The sequence below is a fragment of the Chiloscyllium plagiosum genome, unplaced genomic scaffold, assembly GCF_037043375.1.
Source record: "Chiloscyllium plagiosum isolate Xiang-an unplaced genomic scaffold, Cpla_swu_hap1 HiC_scaffold_14, whole genome shotgun sequence".
NCBI classification, from domain to species: domain Eukaryota; kingdom Metazoa; phylum Chordata; class Chondrichthyes; order Orectolobiformes; family Hemiscylliidae; genus Chiloscyllium; species Chiloscyllium plagiosum.
Window position 1 is genome coordinate 33,671,778 of NW_028270152.1, and position 19,826 is coordinate 33,691,603.

The 19,826-nt window shown below is 37.7% G+C and overlaps 1 protein-coding gene across 2 annotated transcripts in view; it reads right to left on the bottom strand.

The window, feature by feature from the left end:
* Nucleotides 1-5,523: 5,523 nt before the first annotated feature.
* Nucleotides 5,524-19,826, bottom strand: part of fam120a (family with sequence similarity 120 member A) — a 139,998-nt gene continuing 125,695 nt past the window's right edge. For both annotated transcript variants that reach the window (XM_043708020.2, XM_043708019.2), the window contains exons 16-17: nucleotides 8,842-8,944; nucleotides 5,524-7,472 (exon numbers count right to left, since the gene is read on the bottom strand). In XM_043708020.2, the coding sequence (XP_043563955.1) occupies nucleotides 7,125-7,472; nucleotides 8,842-8,944 (451 nt within the window). In that variant the 3' untranslated portion in view covers nucleotides 5,524-7,124. The remainder of the gene's footprint in view (nucleotides 7,473-8,841; nucleotides 8,945-19,826) is intronic.

Here is a 19,826-nt window from a genome sequence, read left to right on the forward strand (position 1 = left end):
CCTCAGTAAATATGCTCTGTACTTTTAGCAAATGGCTCTTCAAATATTTTCCAATTTTAATGACTGAGACACTGTCATTTCTCAGTGTCCACAGAAGAAGCAGGTTGCAATGCTATGGAACATAGATCTGTAGCTGAGGATGTTATTTGTCTGGCATGCATTACTTGCATTAAGTTCTTTTGCGGTGATTCTTCAGACTGGTAGAAGACAGCAGACACAGTATTCTGTAACCACCAGTAAAGGTGAATAAGTGAGGACTCATCCTTATTTCAAATCTACAACTGGTGCACTGCCTAAAGTCAGGCAACAGTGAGCAAGCATTTGCCCTAAAAGTAGTTATGAAATAAAAATTATGCCATCTCTCCATTAAAAAAATACTTCCCTACAATTATCAATGCATTACACTTACTATAGAATCCCTAGTGTGGAAACAGGCCATTTCGCCTAACAGGTCCACACCTACCATCCTCCCCCCACGCCCGAAGAGAATCCCACCCAGACCTATACCCTATCCCTTTAACCTTGCATTTTTCCTTGTGGCTAATGCACCTAACCTACACATTCCTGAACACTATGAGCAATTTACCTTGGCCAATCCAACTAACTTGCATATCTTTGGACTTCTGCTCCCCAAGTACCATCCTACCTTACTATCAACTCTTCCATTCTGAAGGTACATGCTTTGGATTTAGCTTCCTAGTGGAATTTAGCCATATCTTCCATTCTCCAAGTGATGCATTGATGTTTCAAGTCTTGCCATGAAAATTAAAAGCTTTCACAGCTTATCTTATTTTTCAACATAAGTATTTAGTGAGCACGACAGTGTAATGTATGAGTTGTATTAAATACATCATAATCAAAGAAAATAGTCAATGAAACACAATTTAAATAGAATGGGGCACTTAGAAATCAGAGAAATAATAGCTAATGATTCATATTTTAATTTGGAACTGAAATTTCATGAAATCTTTTGTTTTGTGTTTGACGAAACTAATTTTAAAAAATATTTTGCAGAATAAAACAGACTACATAAATTAGAATAACAGTGGTGGTGCAATTAATGAAGAGAACCAATGGTGCAGCCAAACTAAGCTAAGCTTCTGCCAAACGGAGTAACATTTGGTTCACAACTCTGCTTCAGAGTAATTTATAGCAATTATAAAGGTTGCCTTACTTAGTTGGATATATTGGATTTTAAGGAACAATTTCAACAAAAGAAAGAGGGTGGAAGGTTAATGTTTAGTAATATTAACAGTTCAGTTGAAGAAGCCAATTTTATTTGATCAGTTGGTGAGTATGGTAACAGCTGAAAAATGTGTTACTAGAAAAGCGCAGCAGGTCAGGCAGCATCCAAGGGGCAGGAGAATCGACGCTTCGGGCATAAGCCCTTCTTCAGGAATCTGCCCGAAACGTCCAAATCTCCTGCTCCTTGGATGCTGCCTGACCTGGTGCGCTTTTCCAGCAACACATTTTTCAGCTCAGATCTCCAGCATCTGCAGTCCTTACTTTCTCAGAGTATGGTAATAGCTTTGGAAGTGTAACAAGTGTCCAGAATTTGAGATGGGCAAATGCCTTTATTATCACTACGACTGCAGAGTAGGTTGAAGGAAACAACTGATGGTATATTAGTTTCTGAAATAACACCCACAGTATGTAATATACAAGAATAAAGGAACACTTCAAAAAGCAGATAGAGATGATAGGGTAAGTGGTTACAGGTTTATACATTCACCAACTGTATTCCCATCAAGAAAATGCATTTTCACATTAATAATTCTTTTGAGAAACTACTGAGGTTACTGTTCAATCAATATTTTTAGTGCTGTTGATGACTAGTCTACAAATAAAACTAAAATGGAGCTTGCTGTGCAAGGAAGATGCTGGATAATGAAGTGCATTTTTAGAACAATTATTGCTTTGGAACAACTGTTTAAAAGTTACATTTGGAAAACTTTAGATAAACATACTATTAATTTAGGCTGATATTAAAGGATCCTCAAAATCACTGGCAATGGGCAAAACCTCAATTTCACCATTGCACTACATAAGTTACAGTCCAGCTGTTAACATTGCCCAAAGCTATTTCACAAGGTGTAAAGGACAAATGGCGTTGGACTAAAAGCAGAAATGATCAAAATGAATGACAAACCATTTTGTCTTAGATGAGGAGGGATGAATCCCAGTGCATGAGATTTAAGGGGTTGAAAGCCTACCTGCCAACTATGTGGCAAAAGGAACAATAAATGAGTCATCAGAAAGGTGGTGAGTCCATTGGAATGGGGTAGGTGCATCAATGGATTTAGAAAGCTGAAGGAGGTGAAGACGACAAAAAATGGGGTGGTCCTTGGACAGATTCAGGCACAAGGGTAAGAACTTTAAATTTGGAGCACCTTATGTCAGGTCAATACAGGTCAGCAAGAACCTAATGCTAAAAGTGGAAAAGAACAATCCACTGACGTTTAGGAGGTTGTAGGATAGGAGCTTGGCCTTGAACATATTGCAGGAAATATGTAGAAAGGTGAACAAAGGTTTTAGCAGTAGATGAACTGAGGTAACCACTATGCTAAGCAATTGAACATACTCAACTAGCCCTTTGAATAGAGTTATGAAGTCAGAAGCTCAAATCAAGGTCAAAGAAAGAAACCACAGGTTTAAATAAAACAGGTCAGTGACTAAGGAGAAAGATAAATATTATGGCAAAAGAAATTATACTGAGAACAAAAGACATTTATATTTATCTGGAATAAATCCCAGATCTAAGATGGTTCATCCAAGTGGTGTTGTGATCCAACGTGTTAGGGTTGTGATGTCTATGGCAATAATGGGTGCTGTAGAGTTTCAAGTAACCTAATAGCAGTGAGACAGATTTCATTCTTTCCTCCCCAGACTCATGGTGTGCCCTGAATGACCCAACCTGATGTTTGGTTTTTACAGTAAAAGTGCGAGGCTTTATGTGCTTTTAAAAATCAAAATCTCCTCATAATCCTCTCATGACAATTATCCAGCCTTGAAATGGGGTCCCAGTGGTATAAAGGTTGAGCATCTAAATAAAGCAAAGAACTGCAGATGTTGGACATGTGAAATAAAAACAGAAGTTGCTGGTGAAACTCAGCAGGTCTGGCAGCATCTGTGGAGAGAAAGCACAGTTGACATTTTAAGTCTGATTACTCTTCTTCAGACTTGAGATGTTATCTCTGCTTTCTCCCCACAAATGTTACCAGAACTGCTCTGTTTGGCAGCAATTTCTGCTTTTGTAGGGGATGTAAATGTTTCTGGACACACATTTCAATGCATGGTGGCATCAAAGAATTGGGAGATAGGTGGGCTTAGATTCTACTGTGAAAACTGACCCCAAGACTGTAGGCATGTTTAGAGATGCAGTATGCAGGAAAGGACCAAAAATGGATTGATGAGGAACTTCAGTGTTGATGGTGTGTGGTGGGAAGTGATGATGGAAATGCTCTTGATTTACTTCAATGAACAACCGTGGGACCAAAGAGGACCAAAGTCCCATTCAGTTGGTTGAAGGGAGTCATTGGAGAATATCAATCCCTCCAACTTACCATCCAGTTCAAGTAACTGCTTTGATTTTGATCGTTTGGTGAAATAGTAGAGCTTTCTGAGAAGACAGAACAGAAACCAAATCAATTTTCTAGTTGATCCTTGGCATGTAGGAAAAGAGAATAACATGTCTAATTTAAAAATGAAACAGTAAGAGCAAACCTGGAGTTTGAAATCCAAGAATTTTTTGATTCTCACACCAATCAACTACAGTTCATCTACAATAAATATCATTCAATAGCATCAATTTACTGTGGAAAGACAACATAAATGAACTGTGAAAAGATTCTACTATTTCATTCTTGTAATTTATATCTGATTTCCAATGGGTAAGATTAACTTAAGGAATTTCTTCCTGCAGAATGATCAGTGAGTTCTGCTGAACTTTGGTATATTCAAAACATTCATTGTGAACTAATTGTTGAACTAGCATGAATACCTGAAAGGCCTTTAATGTGGCTGCAGAAGTCTATGGTCAAACAGCCTGATACTTCCGTCAAAGCAGTTTCCAGTACGTTGTTTCTTCCATGGATAATTGGCTTCTTCTAAGAGGCCCTTAACCACGATGAGCAATATTGGTGAGAGTTGATCAAAGAACAACACTGAATTTATACCCTCATTATTCATTCATCTTGTTCTATATAATTGCATTAATATTCTTCACATTTTGCCATTCTTGGAAGATTCTTTTGTACAAAACTACCCTAGTTAATTGTCTCATTATTTGATGAGGTTCCTATAGCTTACTGATGAAGCAAATACATATTAATCTTTTCAATTAATTTATGAGCTTGCATAAAAATCTTAGTGATGAACTCCCATTTGCTAAAATCACTTAAAATACTTTTCATGAAAAGACCACTGAGTCTGATAATGCTCCTAAGGTTCCGAACTACCTACAGCAGAGAAAAGTTTTGATGCACTCAGCTCAAGCAAGTGTACTGCTCACTTTGCTTTCTCACAATACAGAACTAAAGTAAATAGTTCAAAAACAGTGGATTTATTCTGCTTTACAAAATTTAACCAATGCTAGGATTATTACCAGAAGTCAGAAATGTCAATATTAGGAACAGGAAATGTTTCACGGTTGGATCAAAGTAAGCTTGTTTCTGTGTGTTAGTCTAGCATTATTGTTTTGATGCAAGCAAGTCACATTTGGCACTGCCTAGCATAATCTGTGCAAAATGTTGCTTACCGTATACATTTTATGGTTATAATATGCCAAAAGTTAGTCAAATAAGTGAAAAATGATTGAGTATCAACTGAAAATTTACCAAATTAGCTGCATCACAATAGATTGTAGTAGTACAAATTCATGCACATTAAATCAGACATTTCTCAATGTCTTTTCATGAAAAAAAATGTTTCCGATATCAGCAAATAAAGACTTAGCTCCAGGACAAATATTCTCAGCTTATAAATTTATTTTAAAACATTAAATCTTCAGCAAATTTCTTCATTAATAACCTATTGATAACTTATCAGTTAATATGGGGCGACTGACATTCTGACAAAGTATCAAGTTCTGAGGAATGGTCACCAGACTTGAATCATTAACTCTGATTTCTCTTCACAAATGCTGCCAGACCTGCTGAGTTTTCAAAGCAACTTCTGTTTTTGTATCAAGTAAAAGTATGTTCTACGGACTGACACAACATCAATAATTTTAGCACAAGTGGCCTCTATTCTAAAAATTATTCCAGTTTACTGTGTTAACATACCACATGTTTAAAAGCTTCTGAGATAATTCAAAAAGACAAAGAAAATTAAAATGGAGATTAGCACAGTATTAATTACATTTTTACCATAAGGCATAAAACTGCAAGTAAGTTGTGAAAGTTCAAAAACTCAATTTTTGCAAAATTATCAACAGAAAACTAAAAACAAAAGCACAACTTACTCCTGACTTCTCAGAAAAGTTTGATAAATCAGTCGATCAATGGAAAAAAGAACAAGCAATGGTTTATACTAAAAGAATAAAGATTTTTATTAAGCATTGTAAGTTGCATTCAATAGCCTTCCAGTATTACACCACACCATAATCCATCAGCAACCGAGCAAACCCAACAGTCGTTCATTCTTGCACAATCCATATGTAGGTAGAACTCCTTTCAACTTACAGAAAAGGTACTATGTAGCTGTTGCGGGCAGGGATTTGGTGGGGTGGGGGGGTGTTACATTTTATTTCTGTTCACTAATGTGTGATGAAGAGCATCAGGAAAATTATATGAAATAATAATAAAGTAAGGATTCTGATTCAAAGTACATCAGGTTTGAAACACTAACAAAAACAGCAGAACGATACAAGTTTACTTGCTTATACTAAACTCTTGATGGGAAAATTTAAAAAACGAGCAATTTGCTGAATTGTCTGCTACGTAGGGGGTAATTATTTTTTGAAGATTGAAGCTTTTCAAGAATTTTGTAGAAAGATCACTTTGCTAATACAAATGCATAAAACAGCAACAGAGAACAATATGAATACAGTAGCGATGAGTACACCAGGGTTAACATTAATCATTCAGAGTGGCTAGATAACTTTTGTAGGTTTTAGAATAAATGCAACAGAGGTCAATAACCACAAAATTTAAGGTTAGAGCAAGATCAGTTAATGACTAAACATATTTTAACATCTTTTTATAGGACTATGACTAACTTTTAAAATTTGCAAATGGGCACAGTACTTGTAGGATGGAAGAAAGAGGACGATAACATGCATAATATTAACTACACACTTCAAAAATTATGAACCATGCAGAAGTTTAGCCGAAGTAGTACTAATGTCTACATCTGATTCAAAAACCACTGATTTCATTGATTCACGGATGCATGGTAAGAGCTGTCATATTCACAAAACATATCAATTATATGGTGATGTTTAACTATTTTTAAAGGTCATCTGCATCTTCAATGAATGTTTTCAGTTGTTTTTTTTTTGACATGTAATTTGCTTCTTACACATATTTGCTTTTTCTTAAAGATTGCCAAAACCGAAGCTGCGTATTACTTTCTAGTAACTTAAACATTGAATTATTTTATTTTAAAAATCTTTTTCTGACATAACCACACCAAAACTAATGACATTGAAGTAGTAGAATTTTTTTTTGTGGTTCTGTGCCTTTTGCAGGCTTATGAAATTTAAATCTTAAAATAAGCAACTGACACAACACATAAAATCAATTAAGATGGCAAAGTTATGGTGCCAAGTACTGTACTGTATTTTAACCTATGTATTGAAGACTGCCAAATTAAAGCCATATTTGCTTTACGTTCTGAAAAAGAAAATGTAAATTGTCATAACCAGTTTGAATGTCTCGTTACACCATTTCAAATGTGGGAGTCAAATGCTCTTCATTTCATTTGGTAGCATTCAACTGCAACTGGCTAGAAAAGATTGCTTGTTAAACAGCTGACATCAAAGAGGGATCCACATTTCCAATGTCCTTATTTCTCTATGGAGAAGAAAATATTGTATGCAACTGTAGGCCTTCCTTTTCAAATATTCCTATTCTGTAACCTTCCAAACATCCTTCACCCCCTGAACAAAAAACAAAAAATACAGATTACTCTTCCTTTTTCAAGACAGCAGTATCAAGATTTTCATCCCTATTGCAACTGCCATCTGTAGTTAGTGCATTTAAGTGAGGAGTTGTATTGCACATTTTAGAGTCATTATTCAAGGCACTTTCAGTTTGGTTGGAAGCCCTGATGTCTCCTTTGTTTCCATTTAGCTCGGAAACAGGTTTACTTTCATCTGAAACTCCATTTTCAGCAGGAGAGCTATCTGAAGAGTCTTCTGCAAGACCTGTTTGAGATTTCTCATGTTCCTCTGAACCATGGTCTCCAGAATCCCCAGATGCCTTCAATTCTTGAGCAATTTCTTCTGCTGAAGCAGCATAAGCGGGCTGACCCTGTCACATACAAAAAAAGAACACTTCAATAAACATATACTTTAAAATAAATACTTGTTGTGTGACAAGATATTACAGGATAGCAAATCAAGAACTTCAAGGGTCTAAGATGTGAATATATGACTAATATATTGACGTATAAAATATATTCAGTAGGGCTTCATGGCTTACATTATTATTAATTACTCAATCACAATTATTTCCAAGTACTTGTGGATGCCAAAATTGGTATTTTGAGTGCAGACATAGACTAAGATTAAAAACTTTGTACAGCTTTAGATGTCTAGAAGTGAGATTTATCTACTGTTATTCTAATTTTGTAAACAATTTAGTAGAAGGCTGTCCAGCCCATTTGACCAGTTCTGCCAGTTAGCTAGACTATGCCTCGTCAGTAATCATCTCCATTTATCTTCCTTGGTTTCATTTTCCTCAATTCTCTCTCGATTCCCTGACATTTTTCCTCTGTGGCCAGCTCTAATTCTACTATAGTAGTCATGATTTGGAAATGCTGGTGTTGGACTGAGGTGTAAAAAGTTAAAAATCACACAACACCATATGATGAAGGAGTGCCGCTCCGAAAGCTAGTGCTTCCATTTAAACCTGTTGGACTATAACCTGGTGTTGTGTGATTTTTAACTTAATTCTATTATGTCCTCTTTTACTAAAGGAAATATTGTCTACTCTATCTAATCATTTATCATTTTAAACAATTTATTTAGACTGCTCAACCTTTTAAATGCATGGAAAGACATCACATTTTAACCATTTAAAATCTGCATGATTAACTCAAAGGCTAATGTGTAGTTTGTTGCCCAGAACAGAAAACAATACTTCACAGCTTTGAATGTCAGAAATATCATATACTCACTTTTGTACTCCAACGTCCTTGAGGTGAAAGCCAACACTCCACTGGCCTTGTCATACTCAAGCGTGACCTTTTTATATACATAGATATCTATATTCCTTTGTTCTAATTTTCTCATCGATAAGCAATTTTTCAGCTTCATTTCCCTAGACTTAAATAATTTCTACCAAATTTGGCCACTCCATTAGGGAGGAAATATGCATGTATCAAGCAGCAATTGAGTTGTAACCCCATCTTGAAATTTCCCTATTCCATCCTGCTCCTTGCCCTTTGCAGGTGATTTAAATAGTGTGTAGCTTTTCTATACTTTAATTGACCTGGTCACGTAATTTACAGCAGAATCAATGGTAGTATATCATAGCAAGTATAACCCTTGTTCAGCTTCATTTGCAATACTAAAGCATCAACAAAATTTTAAACTCAATATTTAACATAATGTTAAACCAATACTAAAGCAAAGTCAATTTTAAATTCATATCTAAAAATAATGATCCTATAGCTCACCCCCTGATTTCTGATATTCCAGACAGCAGCACTTTTAGTGTAGTACTTAGCTCCCCTGCTGAAACGACTAGCAGCTGGGCTGGAGATGATTCCTCTTGCACGTCTTAAGAAGCAAAACAAATCAATTAGTTTAACTGTATTAACTTTCTTTTGAGAGAGCAGACTAATGATTATGGAACAGAATAAGAAGCGTATTTTAAAATGCTTGTTTAAGTAACTCATTATAAATTGAGGCTATTAAATGCTATTTGCCAGAACCAAACTTGGTAAATCTGTACATTATATGATCAAACACTAGCAGTCCTTTGTAAAAGCAAAATAGTCCAACTTTAGGTGCAATAATTGTTCTCTGAATTTTATGATCTATATGTTCATTCATGACTCTATGTGGAGCTCAGAAATAAAGAGTGACTCATTGCCCTGTTAAAGTTGGCCAGACACTTATGACTTCAGATCCCAAGCCAAATCTCCCATCCTATATCATAACAATGAAACACAAACTTCACTGCTGGAGAAAATGTGTAGTTAAGATTAATGTTATTCTTAGAATACTCCCTATATATTGTCAATCATCTTGATCCATGTACCAACTTAAATCTCATTAGATTAGGCTTGCAGCTCATACAGTTTTCATGGATTGGTACAAGCGTGTGGTTGAGCCTGGAATATTGGCATAGTCTTTGTCATTGAAGCAAATAAGTGAGGTGACCACAAATCTAAAGTTTCAAACTCAGCATTCCCAAAGTCAAGGTTAGTGAAAGATGGATACTCCACGTGGTGGTCAGGCCAACAGAGAGTGGCAATGAGGTGTTTTTCTTTTACCATCCATCATAGTGCGTTCACACAAAAAATAATTTGTCACTCATTTCAGCTAGGCCATAACCCGTAAAACCTTTGATTTAATGCAGTAATTTTATTCACAGCAGATTACCATCTTAGTTATCATGTGTTTCATATAGCCTTTGTTCGATATCCTAACTCCAAAAATCAGCCAGAATGGTGAAGTTGTTGATACAAACATCTGAGGTATGAACTCACATTTTGTTTGGGTGCTGTCATGATTGTCTATAAATTCAGTTGTGAGAAGAGCTCAAAACTGTAAACATGGACTTCAAGCTAGTGGGGGAAATATTCATCTTGATCCTGGAGGCAGTAAACTGGCAATGAAAACAAAAATTCAAGAGTTTCTACAACAACTCTGACATTTCTGACGAGTGCCTTGCACAGTTTTATCATAGTGTTCCCTTTGAAATAAAGGCCAACATTCAAATTGGTTTCTTTATTATCTGAAATTGTGTGCTAGATTTATATACAAGGACTCCTTGCTCCTTCTGTGCTACAGCTTTCTGCAGTCATTGTCTATTTAAGTAATTTTCAGCTTCTATATTTTGCCTGCCTAAATACTTAACCTCATAATTTCCCTCATATTCCACTTGCCAAATTTGTGCACACTTAATCTGTCTAAATCCTTCAACAAAATGTATGCATCATCCTCACCACTCGCCTTCCTACACATTTTTGTGCCATCTGCAAACCTGAATGTACTTTCCTCAATGTATATTGTAGATAACTGGGGCTCCAGCAATGATTCCTGTGATCCCTTGTCATCTTGAAAATGTCCCCAGCCCAACTCTGTCTTCTATTAGTTAGCCAAGCCTCTGTGCACACTATATATACCCACACTACACATACCCACCTCCAACACCATAGGCTCTTATTAAACAGCCTCATACGTGGAACCAATCAAACACATTCTGAAAATCTATTCTACACCTTATATTCACTGCTTCCCTTTTATCTATCATGTTTGTGACCTTCTGAAAACATCCTAATAAATTTGTTAAGCATGATTTCCCCTTTGTGAAGCCCAGCTCCACTTAAATAAAAAAAAACAAAGAACTGTGGACGCTGGAAATCAGAAACAAAATCAGAAATTGCTCAAGAATCTAAGCATGTCTGGCAGCATCTGTGGAGAGAATGCAGAGCTGACGTTTTGGATCCAGTGACCCTTCTTCAGAACTGCTTCACCACTCATATTATGCAATTCTAAATGCTGGCATTTTCCCAAGAAAAAATGTCAAGCTAGCTGGCTTATAGTTTTGCGAGACTTTTTCTCCTTGCCTTTTAATTTCAGGTGATACATTGGCAGTTTCCAAATTATCTGCAACTTTTCCAGAATCAAAGGATTCCTGAAAGACTACTAACGGTGCATCCACCATCTCTGCAACTACTACTTTTAAATCTCAGGATGCGTGCAATCAGACCCAGGGGACTTGATGGTCTTTCACCCATTAATTTTCCTCGCACTTATCCTCTAGTGGTAGTTACTGTATTTATTTCCTCTCTTCCTTTTGTCCTTTGATTACAGTGAATCCTTGGTATCTGTGAAATTATGAACCTGCCTATCCACACCAAAATAGAAGTCACAACAAAATTCTTCATGATAGGGCAAACTCCACGTATCCGTGATTCAAGTTTTCTTTTGAAAGTTATTCTTAAATGAGCTCCATACTCATGAATTTCATACTTTGCGGGAATTTGCAGGAATGGAAACCTCATGGATATGGAGGAATGATTTTATTTGGTACTTTTGGAATGTTGTCTTGTACAATGAAGACCGATGCAAGGTATTTATTCAACTCCTCCGCCATTTTCTACTTCCCCGTTATCTCCCCAGCCTCTCTCTCTAAGGAGCCAAAGGTCACTTTGGCCTTTTTCCCCTTTTTATACTTGAAGAAACTCCAGCTGTCCAACTTGATATTACTTGTAAGATTACCCTCGATGTTTATTTTCTCCTTCTTAATTATCTTTTTGGTAATCTCTTGTTGGTATTTAAAACTTTCTCGATGCTCTGGGTGACCACTAATCTTTGCCACATTTCATGCTTTTTGTCAATCCTACTTTCTCACTGGGGTAAATCTTTGCTGTGACCTCAAACTGTTTTCTTAAACATCTGCCACTGTTTCTCAACTGTCTTTGCTACTAAACTCCTTTCTTAGTCTGCTCCAGCTAGCTCTGACAACACTCATTTCTTTGGCCTTTACATGAAGGCCATCTGTACACGGCACTGGAAAGCTGATGTGAATGTAGCTATAAAACAACTACCAAGAGAAATTGAAGAAGGGGCGTGAAATGAGAGTATTTTCTAGCTTGTTTTAACAGATTATCATCTTTCTTTCTCACATTAAAACCCCTCTACAAATATTTCTATTATGCCTGGGTGCAGAAAATGTTCACAAATGCCTTTGCAGATGGAATACTGAGGTTCTATGAAACAACTAGCATAGAAAAACTAAAAGAGTGCCTGCTGTCTTCATCCTAATCCTTAGTGTAATGAAGGACTAATAATTCGCACAAACCCATAAAACTTCAGTAGCTCTCAAAAGGTGGCTTTACAATGTAATTCATTCTATTTTCATCACAATTATCCTAGCAGACTTAAAATCCTAACCCTAACCCATACACTATGTACAGGAGCCAATTATAGTCATTGTGAACCTCTCTATAGCTTACATTTACGTACATCCCAGAAGGGGAAGAATAGGCAGTATGGGTTTTCTGATAATCACAAGTATATACCAACAGTTAGATGATGTACTCACAGACAGAAGAAGTGAACATGCTATGATATGGATCATATAGCCATGTTTAAGAACCTGGAATGTAGACTTTGCAAAGACTGTTGAGTAGAGTCACAGAGTTATACAGCATGGAAACAAACCCCTCAGTCCAACCTGTCCATGCTGATCAGTTATCCTAAACTGATCTAGTTCCATTTGCCAGCATTTAGCCCACATATCCCTCTACACCCCACCTATACATGGACCCATCCAGAGGCCTTTTAAATGTCACAATTGCACCACTTCCTCTGGCAGCTCATTCCATACACACACCACTCTTTGCATTAAATAACCTCTCACCTTAAACCTATGCCCTCTAGTTTTGGACTCCTCTAGGAGGGGAAAAAGCCTTGGTTATTCACCTCATCCATGCGTCTCACGATGTTATAAATTTCCGTAAGATCACCTCTCAGCCTCCGAAGCTCTAGGGACAATACCCCAGCCTATTCAGCCTTTACCAATAGCTTAAACCCGCCAACCTTGACAATATCCTTGTAAATTTTTTCTGAACCCTTTCAAGTTTGACAATAACCATCCTATAGCAGGGAGACGAGAGTTGGGAGGACATATTGCAGCATGTATAGGACATTGGTTAGGCCACTGTTGGAATATTGCATCAATTCTGGTCTCCTTCCTATCGGAAAGATGTTGTGAAACTTGAAAGGGTTCAGAAAAGATTTACAAGGATGTTGCCAGGGTTGGGGGATTTGAGCTATAGGGAGAGGTTGAATAGGCTAGGGCTGTTTTCCCTGGTGCATCGGAGGCTGAGGGGTGACCTTATAGAGATTTACAAAATCATGAGGGGCATGGATAGGATAAATAGATGAAGTCTTTTCCCTGGGGCGGGGGAGTCCAGAACTAGAGGGCATAGATTTAGGGTGAGAAGGGAAAGATATAAAAGAGACCTAAGCGGCAACATTTCACGCAGAGGGTGGCACATGTATGGAATGAGCTGCCAGAGGAAGTGGTGGCGACTAGTACAATTGCAACATTTAAAAAGCATCTGGATGGGTATATGAATAGGAAGGGTTTGGAGGGATATAGGCCAGGTGCTGGCAGGTGGGACTAGATGGGTTGGGATATCTGGTCGGCATGGACAAGTTGGACTGAAGGGTCTGTTTTCTGCTGTACGTCTTTATGACTTTATAACTGAATGCAGTATTCTAAAAGTGATCTAACCAATGTTCTGTACAGCCACATCACATCCCAACTCCTATACTAAACACACTGACCAATGAAGGCAAGCATGCGAAACATCATCTTCACCATCCTGTCTACCTTCAAGGAACTATGCAATTGCACCCCTAGGTCTCTTTGTTCGGCAATACTCCCCAGGGACCCCTATTAAGCATCTAAGTCCTGCTCTGATTTGCCTTTCCAAAATGCAACACCTCACGTTTATCTTAATTAACCTCCCTCTGCCACTCCTCGACCCAGTGGCCTATCAGATCAAGATCTTATTATACTCTGAGATAACATTCTTCACTGTACACTATGCCACCTGTTTTGATGTCATCTGCAAACTTATTAACCATCCATACCTCCTATATTCACATCCAAATCATTTATATAAATGACAAAAAGCAATTGAACCAGCACTGATTCTTGCGGCACACAGCTGGTCACAGGTCTCCAGTTTGAAAAACAACCCTCCACCACCATCCTCTGTCTCCTACTTTCAAGCCAATTTCGTATCCAATTGACTGGCTTCCTCTGGATTCCATGTGATCTAACCTTGCTAACCAGTCTACCATGTGGAACCTAGTCAAATACTTTGCTGAAGTTCATATATATTAATGTCTACTGCTCTGCCTTCATCAATCTTCTTTGTTACTTCTTCAAAAAACTCAATCACTCAGTGAGACACAATTTCCCATGCACAAAACAACGTTCGCTATTCCTGATCAGTTCTTGCCTTTCCAAGTCATATAAATCCTGTCTTTCAGAATCCCCTCCAACAACTATCAACCACAGATGTCAAGCTCACCAGTCTATAGCTTCTGGGCTTTTCCTTACCACCTTTCATAAATAATGGGACCACAAACACGCAGTCTCAGGTAAGGAGTAGCCAGTTTAGAACTGAGATAAAGAAGAATTGCCTCACTTAGATGGTGATGAATCTTTGGATTTTCTTGCCCAAAGAGTGGTGGAGGTTCATTCATTGATCTCAGTTTTGAATATACTCAATGGATTTCTAGATATTAAAGGTGTTGCAGGGTATGGGAATGGTGTTGAATTACGAGATAACTGAGTGGAATGGGCTAGAAGGGCTGAATGGTATGTGGGCAGCACGGTGGTTCAGTGGTTAGCACTGTTGCCTCACAGCGCCAGGGACCCAGGTTCGATTCCAGCCTCGGGTGACTGTCTGGATGGAGTTTGCACATTCTCCCCATGTCTGTGTGGGTTTCCTCCGGGTGCTTCTGTTTCCTCCCACAATCCAAAGATGTGCAGGTTAGGTGAATTGGCCGTGCTAAATTGCCCATTGTGTTCAGGGATGTGTAGGTTTGGTGCATTAGTCAGTGGTAAATATACGATAATACGGTAATGCACCTGGGCGGATTACACTTTGGAGGGTGGGTGTGGACTTGTTGGACCGAAGGGCCTGTTACCACACTGTAGGGATTCTAATTCTAGTTCAAAATTAGCCAATCTCCAGTTTTCTGGGATCTCACCTGTGTCTATCTCAACCAGGAGCTCAGCAATCTCTTCACTAGATTCCGACAAAGTTCAGGGGTACACCTGATCAGTTCCCAGAGATTTATCCACCATTTTACAGTTTAAGACACCCAGCACCACTTCTTCTGTAATATAGTGACTTTTAAAGATATCACTATTTATTTCCCCAAGCTCCCTAGTTTCCATATTTTTCTCCACAGTAAATACTGATGCGAAATACCCGTTTAGTATCTCACCCATCTCCTGTAGTTCTAAACACAGGTGGCCTTGTTGATTTTTAAGGGGCCCTATTCTCTTCCTATTCCTTTGCCCGAAATGTATCTGTAAAATCTCTTTGGACTCTCCTTAACCCTATTTGCCAAAGATATCGCATGTCCCCTTTTTGCCCTCCTGATTACCCTCCTAAGTATACTCCTTCTGCCCTTATACTCTTCTCTACATTCACATGATCTCAGTTGTTTACACCTGATCTGTGCCTCCTTTTCTTGACCTAAGCCTCAATTTCTCTAGATATCCAGCATTCCCTACACCTAATAGTGTTGTCTTTCGCACTAACAGGAATATACTGTCTCTAAACTCTATCTCATTTTTAAAGGCCTCCCTCTTTCCAACTGATTTTTTACCTGAGAATAGCTTCTTTCACAATTATTGGAAGTTCTTGTCTAATGCCTTATTGGCCTTACTCCAATTTATAATTTTAACTTTTATATCAGGTCTATCCTTTTCATAACTATTTTAAAACTCAGAATTATGTTTACTGGCCCCAAAGGGCTCCCCAACTGACACGTCTGTCACTTGCCCTGCTTTATTTTCCAAGAGAATGTCAACTTTTGCTCCTTCTCTGGTAGGTACATCCCCATATTGAATAAGAAAACTTTCCTGTACCCACCTGACAAATTCCTCTCCATTCAAGCCTTTAACATGATGGCAGTCCCAGTCAACGTTTGGAAAGTTAAAATCCTCGACCATTACAACCATACTATTCTTACAGATATCTGGGATCTCCATACATATTTGAACATCGAACATTACAACACAGTACAGGCCCTTCGGCCCTTGATGTTGCATCTACCTGTGGAACCAATAAATTTGTTTCTCAATTTCCTGCTGACTTTTGGTGAGCCGATAATACAATCCCAATAAGGTGATAATCCCTTTCCTGTTTCTCAGTTCCAACCATATTAACTACTGGACGTTTTCCCTGGAATGTTCTCCCTTAGTGCAGCTGTAATGTTATCCTTAATCAAAATTGCCACTTCCCCCTCCTTTCTTGCTTCCCTTTCTATCCTTCCTATAGTATCTATTTCCTGGAACATTAAAGTGCCAGTCCTGCCCCTCCCTGAGGCACTCCTGCCCCTCCCATAACAGCTCTGATAGCCCAGCCTCATGTTCCCAACCATGCCGAGTTCATCTATGTTACCTGTCAGGCCTCTTGTATTGAAATAAATGCAGTTTAATTTATCAGTCTTACCTAGTTCTCTGCCTTGCTCATGCCTGCCCTGACTATTTAACTTGCTCCTCTTCTCTATAGTACCAGCCTCAGACTTATCTCTTTTCGCATTTTCTCTTTAGGTTTCCCCTTGTTACTTGCTTAAAAAACTTCTGAGTAGCACTAGCAAATCTCCCTGCCAGGGTATTGTTCCCCTACCAGTTCAGGTACAACCCTTCCTTCTTATACAGGTCACTTCTATTCCAGACGAGATCTCAATGACCCAAAAATGTGAATCCCTGCCCCAACTCCTCAGCCACGCACTCATCTGTCCTATCCTCCTATTTCTACTCTCACTAGCACATGGCACTGGAAGTAATCCAGATATTACTACCCTCAGGATCTCCTTAATTTCCTACATCCTCTCGGCAGAACCTCTTTCCTTTCTCTTCCTATTTAATTGGGACCAATGTGTACACCGTCCTTCTGCCAGACCCTGTCTCCTTTGAGGATATTCTGCAACCTCTCAAAGACATTCTTGACCGTGGTATCAAGGATACAACACACCATTCTGATGTCTCACTGACAGCCACAGAAATGTCTGCCTCTGCCCCTCACAACACAGTTCCTATCACAATCAGCTTGGAACCTGGCTATCGCTTAATGCAGTAGAGCCTGTTTCAGTACAAGAAACCTGGCTGTCAGTGCCACATTTATGAGAAGCCATCAGCTCAGAAATTATACAAAATAGCATCCTTTCTGAGATTGGGATAGCCACAGGAGACTCCTGCACTACCTCTTCTACTGGTAACCCATCTACCTGACTGTATCTGCATTTTTCTATCTTTCTGAAACTGCCATCTGTCACACCCCCAGCTTCTGTAAATTCCTCTGTGCCTTTAACTGTGCTACAACCAATCCATGCGATCAGATAGGATTTGCATCCAAACACACTTCCTGCAGACAATCACTAGGAACATTGAAATTCTCCCTAATCTCACACATCTGACAGGAAAAGCAAATTACTCCACTAAAAACCATCTCTGCACCATAAAACATTTACAGACCCAGAATATATCTAATCACAACAAACGTTTCTCAAAAACTCAGCGATAGCACAAAGTTACTACTCCAGGATAATTTAATATTTTATCTTTTATATTAAAAACTTAATCAAGAGAGAGATCTCAGTAAAACATAAAGACCCTCACCCTACTCACTATTAGAGACTTACAAAAAAAAAGATTTAAGTCTTAAAATCAAACATGTAGCTGAGATATGGCTGAGTAATTATATAATGTTTGACTGGAAATTCTCTGTAGAAATAGTGCATTGGGGCCTTGTTATCTGTCAAAATAGTATAAAACTGCTGTTATTGTCATAAAGTTTGAGCCGCATGCAACCTTTTGAGATGTACATCTTCCAGGCATGCACGACTAAACATTTAAACAAATACACCAGAGTATCATCTGGTCTGAGGTTCAGACCTGCTCTATTGGGCCTCCACTCAGCAGAACAATGTCCAGTGAGTATATAAAAATAAATACTCACCGAATCACTGTCCGCTTTCACAGAAGTTCAGACTGATCCTGTTTGTGATTACACTAAAAGGCGATTTTAGTGCTTTATTCCTTCTTAGACCAGACAAGATTCAGGTTTCTACGTTCAAATGTTCATGCATGCGTGTGTGGGAGATGTATATATCAGTTAGAAACAAAAGTTCCAACCTGTTTTCCAGGTGACAATACCTAAAGATTATTCATTACTTCCTTAATACAATGGTTTTTAAAATTATAAATTTCCATATTTAAAACACCTACAAAGGAAAACCATTCCTTTTCAAGTAATGGATGACTCATGACTTTCTTGATAGGGTGATGGAAGCAGTTTCCTCCTTGTCTTCATGGGGATATTAGATAAATACTTGAAGGAGAAAAAATTGCAGGGAGTGAGGAAGTAGCCAAGGGACTGGGGATACAAAATAGTTTTTCAAAACAGCTGGCACAAAATTTATGGGCCAAATAGCTTCCTTTGTGCGATGCTATACCACAATTCTATATAAAAAATAACATGGATGTAAGCATAATCAAGGTATTGATTAATATCCTGAAACAGTATCCAATTGAAGACAGCTAGAATTTGATTCCTGTGCTGGGACAGATTGGTAATAGCACATCCTGTAAAAAGCTTTGTTAATTCATTGCAGCAGACATGAGATTTGGACAATAGCATCAGGAAGACATGGTCTTGGAAGAGTGGAACAGTTTCATGCCATTGAATTGTATTTTTGTTCACAAGTAATGCTGGGGAGGAAAACTTGATGGATAAACATAAAAGTTGACATATGACAGCTACTGTGTGTAGAATTTTCCCAAGTACCAAGCTATTTGCAAAACCTTCCATGCAGCAGAAAACTGCAAATACCTCTGATTTTCGTCCATTGACACTAATAAGCAGATAATTGCAGGCTCTGTAAAGCTAGTTTTATGTGGTCCTGTTCATAATATGGAACTTAAACAACAAGTTCACTTTACTACTCCAAAAGTTAAATCAATTTTTTTTTTCCAGACTTCAAGACTTTTAACTTTGGATAACATTGTTTTCATTGTTGTTATTTAAAAACATCCCTAGCTCATTAGAAATTAAAATGAAGCATGTTTTGTAAATTTCTTTTAAAAATTGTATGATAACCATTTTCTATTGAGCAACATGTTTGATAATTATATTTTTAGCAAGAATGACAAGCATAACAAATTGCCTTGGGTTACTGTAACTGGAAGCCTAAGACAAATATTTCTTCATGGGTAAAATGAAAAACTTGAGACTTTTTCTCAAGTCACATGACTAATAAAGAGAAATGACAAAATTGAAAATAGAATAATGCTTTATTTTTGTGGGTCTCAAGGCTTTTAAGCGAATATTTAGCAAGATAAATGCAAAGAATAAGTTAATCCAAAACCTCAATGTTTATTGTCTAGATCAAATAAAATATTTAATGATTAAACTTCATATCCAAAATGTAACTTCCAAATTTTCAAGAAAGCCGATAGCAATTAAATTTTTTTTTATTACTTTTAAACACTATGTTGCAATGTTACACTAAGAAGTTATCACTGTATGCATTAACTTCTCTTTATTGCATCCCATTCATTAGAATTTAAAGGTCTTGCACTTATAGCATCTATGTGATTAGCTTTTAAGAGCCATGGCAAAATACTACAAACCAAATTGGATTTTACATCAATTTTGATATGAATTTC